This window comes from Acartia tonsa, chromosome 1 (genome assembly GCF_053477335.1).
Source record: "Acartia tonsa isolate MP-2025a chromosome 1, ASM5347733v1, whole genome shotgun sequence".
Classification (NCBI taxonomy): Eukaryota; Metazoa; Arthropoda; class Copepoda; order Calanoida; family Acartiidae; genus Acartia; species Acartia tonsa.
Genome location: NC_137260.1, coordinates 62,882,748 through 62,897,169, shown reverse-complemented (window position 1 = coordinate 62,897,169; position 14,422 = coordinate 62,882,748). Strand labels below are relative to the sequence as shown.

The 14,422-nt window shown below is 34.4% G+C and overlaps 1 protein-coding gene and 1 long non-coding RNA gene across 2 annotated transcripts in view; both read right to left on the bottom strand.

The window, feature by feature from the left end:
- Positions 1-700: 700 nt before the first annotated feature.
- Positions 701-14,422, bottom strand: part of LOC145328425 (uncharacterized) — a 31,181-nt gene continuing 17,459 nt past the window's right edge. The window contains exons 12-18 of the mRNA XM_080172116.1: positions 10,573-10,790; positions 9,144-9,352; positions 8,785-8,858; positions 6,457-6,587; positions 2,133-2,325; positions 1,579-1,737; positions 701-1,268 (exon numbers count right to left, since the gene is read on the bottom strand). Of these exons, the coding sequence (XP_080028242.1) occupies positions 1,188-1,268; positions 1,579-1,737; positions 2,133-2,325; positions 6,457-6,587; positions 8,785-8,858; positions 9,144-9,352; positions 10,573-10,790 (1,065 nt within the window). The 3' untranslated portion in view covers positions 701-1,187. The remainder of the gene's footprint in view (positions 1,269-1,578; positions 1,738-2,132; positions 2,326-6,456; positions 6,588-8,784; positions 8,859-9,143; positions 9,353-10,572; positions 10,791-14,422) is intronic.
- LOC145315851 (uncharacterized) lies at positions 10,996-11,555 on the bottom strand. Its single transcript, XR_013878168.1, has 2 exons — positions 11,417-11,555; positions 10,996-11,030 (listed from the first exon to the last, which is right to left on the bottom strand). It is a non-coding gene; the product is annotated as an uncharacterized LOC145315851 (long non-coding RNA).

The window sequence follows — 14,422 nt, the reverse complement described above, 5'->3', positions numbered from 1 at the left end:
AAACTTCTAGATTGTATTACCATTAACAAATTATGACTCAATAAAAGTCCTCAAAATTTTCAAGACATGCTTATAAAAACATAATAATGTATAGTCCAATGTCCACTCCCTCCCTGCGCATAGGTAATAAAAAGATAGATAGGTATACCTACATTTTAAGTAATTTCAAGCTTTTTTATTTAGACTAGTTACATTTGAATGGTCCTATTTGATATTTTTGAAAGGTCTAAATTGTTTCTATTAATTGGCACATCTATACTATACATATTTTCATACATTCACTAAATGTTACAACAATAATACTATTCTATTAGAAAAATTTAAATTTTGATAATGTTTCTATTTCTAAATTGGACAGGGGTGTATATTGTGCACATAATTCATTTTTTCCCCTGCTGAAATTTTTTCTTTTTTTTTCCCTCCTAGTTATTTTTTAGCAAGGAAGGGGGAAAATATTTTCAGAACTCTTATTCATATTATTCCACCCTCCCATATATTCTTTGTTTTTTTCACCAAGGAGGGGAGAAAAATGAAAAAAAGTTTTTAGTGTAACGTTTTAATCTTAATTTTCTCTTATTTTTTTTACATTTTTTTCCCCCAAACAACATATTATTATATTTTTTTTTTTTCTCCCAACCCCCCCCCTCCCCCCACCCTAGCAGGGTCAAATTTGCAGAATTTACACCACTGAAATTGGATGTTATAAGAAGTATAAAAAAGTAAGATATATATTCATTACATTAATAAAAGGGGATGTTCCACGATTGTATTGTGTTAATAATTCACACAGGACACTTCGTAGAATCTCCCCTTTTTCAGACAACCCTAGATTTGTTTGATGGTTAAAAAAAGATAATACCTACTTTTTGTTGAATTTCTTTTTTTACTGTTGTTTTGTTGACTATAGAGTTGTCATGTAAAGCGATGAGATACATGTTGTTTACTTGATGAACTTGAGAAACATGTTGTTTACTTGATGAACTTGAGAAACATGTTGTTTACTTGATGAACTTGAGATACGTGTTGTTTACTTGATGAATTGGAAATACATGTTGTTTACTTGATAAACTGGAGATAAGCTGTGTGATTATAGTTGATACCTCCAACAAACCTCCATCCACCCTGTTGTTTACTTGATCAACTGGAGATACATGTTGTTTACTTGATGAACTGGAGAAACATGTTGTTTACTTGATGAACTGGAGATATGCTGTGTGATTGTAGTTGATACCTCCAACAAACCTCCATCCACCCTGCTGGGCCAACTCCTACAATTAAAAATGAAGTACATGGGTCAAGTTTTATATAAGATTATTAGTCAGGGATCTAGAGGGATAAGACAAATGCCGATCAATTCATGTACACCCCCAATGGTTATTATTACTTCTGTAGATTACAATTAATGGTTGAGACGTTTAGACACTCAACTTAATGAACCAACCAATCAAAATTAATAAAAAAGTCGCCGAAGTCAAGCAAACGAGTAAGAAAACGTTACAATAAAACTTTGGGGACTTGCGTAATAGCAAGCCTAATGTCCCCTCCCTCCTTGCTAATTAGTACTGTGATTACTCCTACCTTGATACAGAAAATCAGCATTGATTTTGCACTCTCCAAGTCATGATGCCTGGGAGCAGGAAGTTTGACCAGCCTGGCCATCCTGCTGGCTGTCCGGTCAACCAGTTTGGCCCCGTATGAGATGCGCCACGGGTACCGCTTAACTCGCCATTCCCAATCCTTAAACAATAAATTGGTATTCTACCATAATAAATTTAAGAATTTGATTTTATCTCTATTTTTCTATTTTCTTGCTTAAGAAATATTACCTAAATTTTTTGTTCATAGAATATGTATGTACGCGTAGTCAATTTAGCTTGCTAATATACACCTCATTTATTTGTCAAGGGGTTTGATGGGGGGAATCGTTGATTTAGCCAGCTGCGAGTACTACTATATCAAAATACATGAAAATCTAGAGCTATTCAAGAAAAGTGTCATATTTAGCGATTTGATGACAATATTTTTCAAACATTTTTTCATATTATTTATAATTATTGATATTAACTTGTATTTAAACAATCCTATGAAAAAAGAATTTCTATTTCTATTGATAATCACAGATCAAAAATTACCATAATTTGATTATCATCCAGATCCTCTTTGAGATCAATCTCGACAGTTTGTTCATCCACGGCTCCTTTCTCATCAGCCGTTTCAACATCAGCAGCTTTAGCTTTGTCCACAGATGTGTCAACATCTCCAGATGGTGAGTTTATCCTATGGTCATCCTGGATGGGGTACGGCCACCGACAACTTATTACATCCCTGAAAAATTTAGATAATTAGGAGTTTTGGGTGCTTGCTTACATGTGAAGACCGGAGCACCGAAAACCCCCCCCCCCCCGCTTAGTTTTGACAAAAATCAAAAATAAGGGGGGGGTAGTTTTTTAACCCCCCGCTTAGTTTTGACAAAAATCAAAAATAAGGGGGGGGTAGTTTTTAACCCCCCCCCTTAATTTTGAAGAAAATCAAAAATAAGGGGGGGGTAGTTTTTTCACTGTAAAACACGCCAGAAAGTTGAGTGAGGTAAATCAAGTAAATCCAGTATACCAGAGGGGAAACCTTATTACAGGGATATTCATGTTTTTGCGCAAAATTAAAACCTTTTACTGGCCCCCCTCCTCCTTATTTTCATTTTCTGTTCAGGGATACATCAATTACTAAAATCAGTCAATAAATAAGGAAATTATGCCCCAAAACATGAATGTCCCTGTAATAAGGTTTCCCCTCTGGTATACTGGATTTTCTTGATTTACCTCACTCAACTTTCTGGCGTGTTGTACAGTGAAAAAACTACCCCCCCCTTATTTTTGATTTTCTTCAAAATTAAGGGGGGGGTTAAGTCTTTGCCTTGCTGAGCTTTTTTCCTCCTTGCCGTTTTCCAGACATTAAAAAACTACCCCCCCCTTATTTTTGATTTTTGTCAAAACTAAGCGGGGGGGGGGGGTGGTTTTCGGTGCTCCAGTCTACTACATGTAAGCAAGTACCTCTTTACCGAGTTTTGATTTTCAAAATCTAAGCTTAAAAGGCTAGATACATTAATGGATTAGGAACCCAGGAATTTTTGCCAGGGCTTAAGGGATTAGACAATGGACGAGTATTTGATGTACATCCCAAATGATGATATACAAAATTACCCTTCTGTAAAATAAAATTATATAAAAAATTTGGAACCAACCAATTCAAATAATATAAAAGTACCCAAGGTTTGTAAGCCAGCAAATGAGATAACGTTGTTTTATATATAATCTTGAATACCAGTGTAATTTAAAGTACAATGTCCCACAGGGATGGGAAAAACCCGGTTTTTTTTTAAAAAGAACAAACCAGTTTGTTTGTTTTTGGTTTAAACCGGTTTTTATTGGTTTTTATTAATAAAAACCAGTTTTTTTTGGTTTTTTTTAATAATATCCAAATTATAGTATTCTAATTTTGTATAAAGGGGTTAGAATAAAGATTTAAACTATTAAAAGAATTTTGAATCAGGTATTTATGTTTTTGACTGTATTTTTTACATTATAAAAAGACTAGGGGCACTTGAGGAGGAGAGAGTCGAATTTAATAATCAAATTTTTTATTTTATATTTTAAAAGAAAAAATAAAAAAAAATTTGGGGGGGGCAAAATTTTTTTTTTTTTTTTGCGGGGGGGTTTTGCCCCCCCTCCTCATTTTTAATTTTAGTTAAAAAAATTTTTTTTTGGAGGGGGGGATTTTTCATTTTTTGGGGGGGTTGGGGGTGTCCCACCCCCAAAGAAAATAGTTATAAACCTTCCCGGGACCTATGAGAAGCTACCCTGTTAAGGAGAACCCAATCGGTTCAGCGGTTAGCGAGATCCTTCGGTACAAACATACAAACACACAAACAAACATAAGGATACTAGCGGCTACGCCCCTAGAGGCCTCTAGTGGCACTTTAAATGTTGTTGTTTGTTAAAGTTAATTTTTAATGTACAATACCACCTTATTTGACGTTGAAGTCTCCCCTAAATTTAAATTTTTTTTGATTTTTTTGTCATTTCTCTTGGGAGGGTGGTGGTACCCTCCCCCAAAATAGTTATAACCTTCCCGGGACTTATGAGAAGCTACCCTGTTAAGGAGAACCCGATCGGTTCAGCGGTTAGCGAGATCCTTCGGTACACACAGACAGACAGACAGACACACAGACAGACAAACATCCTGTTACTTTAGTATAAGGATAACTGGAAAGACAGGCCTTTGTATAAATATTTTAAAAAAAACATTTAAACCATCCCACCTTGGTTTTTTGTTTTTTTTAGTTTTTTTTTGTTTTTTTTTAGCTTTTTTATTTTGATTTAAACCACTTGATTAAAACCACGTGGTTTTTTTTATGCCATCTCTGATGTCCCATCTCTCCCTGGATTTTTGTGGACTCAATTACACTCAATTCATTTATAAAATGAACACACAAAATAACGCATTTCAGAGGCCCCAAACTGTGAAGTACTAATAAAAACTTGGGGTATAGTCCCTTTCGTGGCAACGCACTTAACGACGTATTTTCAAAATGGCTTTTGATAGGTTAGGATTAAGTGATTGCCCCGCAGAGTTAGAGCCCCCCGCAGGGGCTAGAAATAGGAGAAATGCTACTGTGAAACTAAGAAGAAACGCCCCTTATGGAGCGTTGCCACTAAAGGGACTATAACCCAAACTTGTAACAAACTAAAACCAGAAAAAAAGTTAAAATCCTTTCCTTTTTTTTGTGTGTGAAAAAATGTAATCCTTAGTTTTCTCCTCTAATCTTAATTTTGTTCATTACATTCTTATACATTTGATGTTATTAGATTAGAAAGCTTGTTCCATATCTAATTAATTAAAAGAAACAAAATTAACCCTTCTGTAGATTCAAATTGTTAGTGGCAAAGTTTGGACACCGCTATTTTGTTCTAACCAATCAATATTTTATAAAAATACCCAAGTTTAAATTGACGACTGAAAGACAGTGTTTTTAAATCTTTGGGTACTACTTATTACTTATGACCCGCGATCGTGGGTCAACACGTAGCGCACCCGCTCGTCGTCGGGAAGGTGATAGGTTCGAATCTCGGTCCGACGGTTCCTACTGCTGCTATGTCAGGTGCGCGACATAAATAGTCAGAGTAGGGGAAATGCCTTGGCCCAAAAACAGGCCACATTGTTACAGAAACACTGACAAATTGTCATCGGCCTATTCTCCCCCTGTGGAGTGAAAACGACTTGTTACTGTTACTGTTAATATAATTTACAGTCCAATGTATTCAGGAAAACTTTAGGAGGGAGGGAGGAAACATTGGACTGTTAATTACACTGGTACCCAAAGTTTTATAACCATACATCGTACTTAAAACTTTCGGTACAATTATAGTAGTGTACAAACTTTTAATCTACATAAGGGTTAATTTTGTTTATTATCATTAATTTTAATTTGTATTCCATTGTCTTAAATGTAAAGATCCTTAATAAAATTAAATTGTAGTAATTTTACTGACAAGGACATATACTCTAGTTATGAGTAGCTGCGCTAATAATAACAACAATCTTCAAATAAATAAAAGTTAAAAATGCCGTTGCAGTTTGATTAATGATTGATAAGTGGTAATAACTACGAAATCAAGCTTTGACTTAATTAAATTAGGACATGCAATTCATGACACAATAAAGTCACGGTGTTCCAGGGAAATAGTTTCTAAAATAGTTTTCATAAATAATGGAAGAAATGAAATCTAAAATAGGGTAAAACAGGTAGTAATTGTAACCTTGAATTCTAAACAAGGGTTGGGCCGGATACTTTTTTGGCCGGATACCGGATATCCGGTTGATTTCTAATGCCGGATATTCAGTTCCGGCCGGTATCTTGACAACTTTCGATATCTGGCAAATTACTGGATATCCGGCCGGATAACCGAATATCTGGCATTAAAATCAGCCAGGTATCCGGTATCCGGATAGTTTCAATATCCGGCCGTATATTAAAAATGGCCGGATATCCGGCCCAACCTTATTTTAAACACTTGTACTTAAGAGTCCCCCCAACAAAAAATATAAAAAAAAAACATTTTAGAGATTTTATCTCACAAACATAGAACAAAGGAGAATTCTAGATACTATAGAGAATGATAAAACTATCCGTTTATCCTGTTCTACCTTTTTTTTATAATAATACTCCCTTGCCTTCAGTTTCCGACAAAATATACTGTTTGTACTTTCATTGAAATTAACTATTTTGATTTATTGGTATAATACAGTGTTATACTTTTTGCTTTTGGATTAAAGATAATAAACAATTGATGTAACATATATAAGTGTATCACATTCACAACACCTATACATTTATTTGTAGCTTATTCCTATTAAATTCAATATCATATGGCAAACTAAGTATAATAATGATAATCTGACCTTATGGTTTGAATTTCCGACTGATTAGCATCCAGCATCCTAATAATATTTCCTCTGAGTAGATGAAGGGTGAGGCCTCTGCTCTGGTCCAGGTTGTTACTTCGGAACATGCACACAAACCCATTCTTAATCTAAAAATTGAAGATTTATCAATCGATATTTTTACTTAAATGTTGCACTGGATTTTCATGTACTCTAATGAATTGATACTCACAGCTGGCTAAAACAATAACACCATCCAACCACCCCCTTACTCCATCCCCTCGCCTCTCCTCCTACTAGATGAACTGAATAACCAATAAATAAGTCCCATATTAGCAACCTAAGTTGTCAACAAATTTCCCCCTATCAATATATCCACGCATTCTATATCAATTGTTTTATCCTACTTTACAAATTAAGAAATGTGACTTGTTGTACTTTAAGATCTCCGATTGAGTTCTCCGGGAGGGTTTTAAGCAGGGACCAAGGAATAGGACAATTCCCATTGATGATGAACAAAATAGTTCCTTCTGTAGATTAAAATTATTGGTTGAAAAGTTTTACCACTAATAGTTATTCAACTAATCAATATAGCACCCAAAGTTTTTGAGCAAACTAATAAGATACTGTTATTATGAAACTTTGGGTACAAGTGTAATTTACAGTCTAATTTCAGCTCATTACATGGTTTTAAGCTATTTTTTACTGTTATACAAGCTATTTAAGGAATCGTTCTTGTTTTCGTAGAAACTGAAGCTGCATGATTGTTCAGAAGAATTAAATAACTATTTTTATATTTCTTAAGAAGAAGCAACTTTAGTTGGGTTGATCATTTGAAAATGAAAAATCATCATTTTTTATTTACTTACACATAGTACAGTAAAACTTTCGGGTATAGTCCCTTTCGTGACAACGCACCTTAAGGGGCGATTCTACGTATTTTTCACAGTAGCTTTTCTCCTATTTCTAGCCACTGCGGGGGGCTCTAACCCTGCGGGGCAAATTGCCTAGCCCTGTGGGGCAATCACCCAACCGAACAAAACCTAAAATTCCCTATAAAAAGCCACTTTAAAAATACGACGAATCGCCCCTTAAGTTGCCACGAAAGGGACTACTCCTAAACTTTCTAAAAAGTAAAGGAATCCCATTAGAAATATAACAATTGTGCCTTAACTCCTCAATTTAACCAATGGTTGGTAAATTTGAAGGTTTCCCTCGAAGTGTTTTCTCGAGCAAAGAAACACTCTCCAACCTTATGATATTTTTTGTTTAGGTTAGGTTGGTTCTATTAGGCACTGGCAGCCCCCTTACGTTAATAAATAGGACCCGCAGGGTTGGGACCCGTAGCGGGGGCTAGATTTGGGGGGAAGGGAGAATTATCTATCATTTCCATACCCCTGACTCTTACCTCAACATTTCTGTACCAGCTGAATGATTGTTGAGACATTGTAAATACAAGTTTGGGGGGGGGGGGGGATAGAATTATCTATCATTTCCATATCCCTCACTCTTACCTCTACACTTCTGTACCAGCTGAATGATTGTTGAGACATTGTAAATACAAGTTTGGGGGGGGGGGGGATAGAATTATCTATCATTTCCATATCCCTCACTCTTACCTCAACACTTCTGTACCAGCTGAATGATTGTTGAGACATTGTGAATACAAGTTTTTGGGGGGGGGGGGGGAGAATTATCTATTATTTCCATATCTCTGACTCTTACCTCAACACTTCTGTAACAGCTGAATGATTGTTGAGACATTATGAATACAAGTTTGGGGGGTGGGGGGGAGAATTATCTATCATTTCCATATCCCTCACTCTTACCTCAACACTTCTGTACCAGCTGAATGATTGTTGGGACATTGTGAATACAAGTTTGGGGGGGGGGGGAGAATTATCTATCATTTCCATATCCCTGACTCTTACCTCTACACTTCTGTACCAACTGAATGATTGTTGAGACATTGTGAATGCAAGTTTGGGGGGGGGGGGAGAATTATCTATCATTTCCATATCCCTAACTCTTACCTCTACACTTCTGTACCAACTGAATGATTGTTGAGACATTGTGAATACAAGTTTGGGGGGGGGGGAGAATTATCTATCATTTCCATATCCCTGACTCTTACCTCTACACTTCTGTACCAGCTAAATGATTGTTGAGACATTGTGAATACAAGTTTGGGGGGGGGGGGGAGAATTATCTATCATTTCCATATCTCTGACTCTTACCTCAACACTTCTGTACCAGCTGAATGATTGTTGGGACATTGTGAATACAAGTTTGGGGGGGGGGGGGGGGGGGAGAATTATCTATCATTTCCATATCTCTCACTCTTACCTCAACACTTCTGTACCAGCTGAATGATTGTTGAGACATTGTGAATGCAAGTTTGCTCACAAACCAATCTGTGTCTGAAATATTGAATTCATCTTAATAATGCAATTTAAAAAGCAAGCTGACTAAATGTCTCTAAAAAGAACAGCAAAGTGTATGTTCTTAGTGAAGATGGTGTAATCTAGTACAAAATCTTTATTAACAGGTTTTTTATTCAATTGCTTATTATATTCTTTAAAATTAGTTTTATTTAGTTTATACAACAATTAAAGTAATACAATCAAAGCTGATAATGTCGAAAATTTTCGGACAAACGGACAATATATTCAAAAAGATTAACTGCGCTCATAAAAATAAATTACCTTCGGGCACATAAATCCCCTCCTTGCCTTCAACCTTTTTGAGTCGCAGCTTTTCACACAGTGCCTCTACAACACTGTCCTCCATATTGACCAGCTTGACCCCCTGATTCTGGTGGGCACACACGCCAGCCAGGGCCTGCTGGCCTATACCTGGCAGGATTCTGGAGTCGTGCGCGAATAGCAGCAATGTTTCACCACTCTTCTCAAATCTAGGACATAATTATTTGATTTGAATATTTGTTTGGTTTATGTCTAAATATACATGTGTGTAATGAAATTCTTATAAAAATCATCTTTTGTGCTCTATTTAATATTTAATAATTGTACTTACAAGCAGTGATGTCCTAAAAGGCAAGTTATTCAATTTGACATAATTAAAACCACAGATAAACAATTAAGCCTCACATTAAAAACCTTTTACATATTACATCTTCAATGTTTGCTTTTTTATAAAATTCTACATTTTTGGGGTCATGCTTACAAAAATCAATTAACTTGGAATTATTGGGAAAAGAACTGTAGTGCTTGCATGTGACGTAGGACTAATTGTTGTTTACCTTAAAGTGCCTAGCGAACAAGAACCCCCCCACTATTTTTTTTAGTTAAAAATAAATACGGTAGTTTGTTTTTCTTCTTTCTTATACCTTTTTTTTAACCCTGGCGGGAATATAACTGCGGGTCTACATTTCCAATAAAATCTAACTTTAAACTATCTGAGATAAGCATGAATAATTAACATCCCTTATTTTCAATTTATTTCAAAACAGAGGGGAAGGGGGTGTCTGTTCTTGAATAGAAACTTAGAGGGAAACCGTGGAGTAATAATATATATGCAGCCACTTTTAATTATCATACTTGGACAAAAATTATATATTACAGTATTTGCTAAGTTTTATGAATGCAAAAAATGTCAAAAAGATATTGTTAAGCTTTTAAAATGAAGAATAAGATGGTTTTATTTAAAATAGAATATATTATTGATTGGATATTGTTATTTGATTTCTGTTGAAATAATAGGATAAACTTTTTACAAAGTTTGAGGTAAATAGTATTTATTTTCTATGAGGGACAAGGGATAAAAAAAATTATAACTTCTAATTAAAATTGGAAAATATTCAGTATTTGTATTATATTGTTGGTGGAAACGTTTGGACACTATTAATTTATAGCGCTAGGCCTGCGAATGGCAGAACGTGTAAACAAACGTTGAGAGTTACCGAGGAATCTAAAGAGATAAGACCTTGGCTGATAAATTGATGTACAATACATAATTGTAGAATTACATCCCCAATGATCATACAAAAAATTACCCCTTCTGTAGATTGAAGTCCCCAAAGTTGTGAAGCCAACGAATAAGAAAACGTTATTATGAAACTTTGTGGACTAGTGTAATAAATAGCCCAATGTCCCCTTCCTCCCTGATTCCTACCTGGTAGTCGAAGCAAGCTTCCATTGTCTAGAAAACATTCTGTAGGCCAAATCAATCAAAATCAAATCCATCGCTTCGGCGGATCTAAACTCGTTCGGGCAGCTCGGGTCGTCTTGGGACTCCCGGAAAGACGTTGGGGTGGGGGTTCTTTTGGAGTGGACACCCCCCTGTATGCCGCCCCCACCGCCTCCAGGGTTAAACAGCTTTTCAATTAGTACCTTTTTTCAAGGAATAATAAGTTTATCTTAGAATAAGACTAGAAATAATTTGAAATCATATTATTTTTATCTTGAAGCGATAAAATGTTATACTTAATTGTTAATTACTGTTTCGGTACAACGGCATTTGGCTGGCCGTTTACCAGATCTTTGCGTACAGACGTACGAAACCTGCTACTCCCCACAAGAGACAAAACCAGCATAGTTACTAATACAATTTATTGTATGAAAACGGTCATGCTGAAATAGAAAATAACAAAATTAATAATCAAATATTAAAATGTTAAATACATGATAAAATAAATCTTGTAAGAGAGAATAAATCTTTTCTTATTTGGAACAATCGTCTTTTTAATAAAGTAAATATTCATTATGAGAGGTTGCGTGCATTCGAAATTATGTTTAAATATATAAAATACTAGGGTTACTTTTTTGCTTAAAATTAATCAAAAATTAAATACGAGTTTGAAATTCATAAACAAAATCATTATAGACTACGATTAAAATATTCTGATACAAAAATAAATTAATTACTTGGTCTAATTTAAGTAAAAATGAAAGATTAATTTGCCGTCTTTTAAAATTCACTCCATTCCATTAAAAATGCTTAAAGAAAGAATTCTTACCGAAGTTTTTGTTCCTGTAAAGCCGGGAAGCAATCAAAGGTATTTTTCAGTACGGACAACACCACAATTCTGACAATACATGGTTTTTTATCACGCAGATAATCCGCACATTTTGAAAGAAAGATCAAAGATGGCTATGCTCGCTTTGTTTATGGTCCATGCGCAAGCATTGTTTTTGAATGCCGCGTCCAATTATGAACATTTGAATTTCACCGCTTTCCAAACTGACATTAATGATAAGGAAAACAAAAGGATAAAGGTTCGAGTTCACAAACGCATCACACTATTATACTTCCAATACACACCCGCCTGAAAGTGGGGAATCGAACACCACACTATTCAAATTTTTTCAACTTTGTGTGCAGACAATGTCCACAAAAGTCACAATTCAAAACCACATAAATTACAAGAGTTTTAAATTTTGGCCCTTTGGCCTCAAATTTGCTAGTAGTAATATTCACGAATACTCGCACTAACACAAATGACACAATTCCACAAAAATGTAGGAATAAAGGAATAGGAAATAAACATTCTTCATTGAAAGCTTACACATTCACTACTCACTCATAACACTTATTCTCATGGCCTCACAATTTTTTCGAAATAAACAAATGGTTATTTGAAATTGTTAGACCATGTAATGCAATACATAATAATAATTTAAATAAGTACCCAAACTTTAATTAGGTACCTAATCAATAATAATGATAATAATAATATTCTTAATATTAAAATAAACTTAATGCTAAACATAATCTGCATTAATCATCAAATAATTCATTCAAACTTTTTAATAAAAGAAGAATAATTACTTAAAAAACTTCTTTTCAAACAAATATCTTTGCTAAAGAAAAGTGAAAATGCATACGTAAATCTTTCTTCGATCAAATCTTTATGTAAAAGATAGATAAGAAACAATCCTTAAATCTAGATAAACAGAATAATCAAATAAAGTAAAATTATCCTTAATCTAAACATATCATCAAAATATAATATCCTTATATCTAAGAACATATAAAAGAACTGTATTAATTCATCAATAAAACATCAAATGAAAGTAAAATTGCATTTTTGCATATGCGAATTTTAAATTAAGCTCAAAGTAAAAGAAAAGTCTCAAAAAGTGTTTATTTGGCAATTTCTCTTTGGCTGAATAGATAATAAGCTTTTCCGTGTACTTATTTATACAGTCTTCTTATATTTTAAAGTTAGTATGTTTTTCAACCTATTTTAAAAAAATTTACACTATTCTAAGACATGAAGATATATTTCGATTTTAGCAATCATTTTCAATTCATTTTGTCTAAAAAAATATAGGCATGAGACATTAGATAACAGCAAATATGATCAAAGATATTAAACATACATTTATATAGAACAATGTCACAAATTATTTTGAATCTTAGGTATCACCATAGAATACAGATGACTACTGAAAAAGTTTGAAATACAAGATTAAAACATTAGTTTTTTAAAAAGGAGGAGTAGGGAATAATTCTTGGCCTTGTTTGAGTTATGGGGCGGGGCATAGTTTTAATTAAAGGAATTTTTTTGATGGTTAGAAAATAGGCGGAGTTTTGGATGGTGAGTTTGGTTGAAGGCGGAGACAGAAAAAAAAACTGGGAGGAGACAAAAAAGTGGGAGGAGTGGGGGGGGTTATGAAAAGGTTATGAATTTATCTTTGTCCTTGGTTGTTTATGGGCGGCGATTTGGATTTTGAAATCTGTTAAAAAAATGGGTGGAGTTATTCCTGAGATGGGAAAAATTTTTAATCTTTATGATATCCTGCTTTGTTTAGGTTTTAGGATGGAGGAAGAATTGGTGTTCTTTTGAATTAACCAAAAAAGTGAAAAAATGTGTACATTTTTTTGATGAAACATGAAATGAAAACTACATGGTATAAAATGTTGACTTATTTGAGAATTTTGGAAGTATAATTTGATGATGCAAACAATTGATTTGAGTTAAAAGATAACCTGAATATCAAAGAAGCTTAATCCTTTGAAATGTTAACTGTGTTTTAAAAGTTTTTTTTATAAAAATTTGCAAATGCACACAGTTAATTTGAGTTTAAAGAAATGTTCAGAAATAAAATATTTTTACAAACTAAATGATGAGGGTTTTTTAGTAGATCTCTGAAAATGCAAACAAATGTTATGTGTTGAAAAAGAAATTTGTTGGAAAGATGGGTCTTGTTTGAGAAAGGATTTTTTTGTTTAATTGATGATTAAATGTTTGTTGGGTGAAGCAAATTACACAATTTTATTGAGAGCAGAATCAAAAGACCTAATCAAAAGTTTTTCCCTAGCTAGGCGTATCCAGGGGTCTGTGCTTCGTATTTTCTCTATTGGGACAATTTCCAAGTCCTGTAGATTGTGTCCTTGGGCCTTGAAATGACTTCCAACTGTAGTTAATCCAGTGCTGATTGAGTGGCTGTGCTCGTTAAAACGGCTGGAGATCATTCTACTTGTTTGGCCCACATACTGAGGTCTCCTAACTGCACAGGATCCACTGTTTTTCCTACAAGTAATAAGATATATAACGTTTTTACTAGTACAGTCTAGAGTGCTTAAAATAGGGAAGATTTCATTGGTTTTAGTGTTTATGACACTTTTACAAAACCGGGGGGAATTGTGACACATTTTACAATTTCTACCACAGTGGGAAAATCCATTTTTAACCCTGCTTGACCTTCTCTCTGTAATTACTGGTGGGAGTTGTGCCTTAATTAAAAAATCCCTTAGATTTTTTGGTCTGGACCAGCAAATCATTGGAGGATTAACAGTCTTCTTAAAATTAAGAGCAATTGGGGCCTCAGTTCAACCTGAACCTCGAAGGCTTGCAGATCAAACCGACGCACTACAATTATAATAATGCCACGTGCGACGAGTCCTGTTTATGGTTATGTTTTGTTTCTTTTTTGTGTAACCGTGAACAGGATTCCTGGCGCGGGGCTCAATTCACGAACATTTCTGAAAAAGATAGAATGAAAAATGTTCCAAAGTT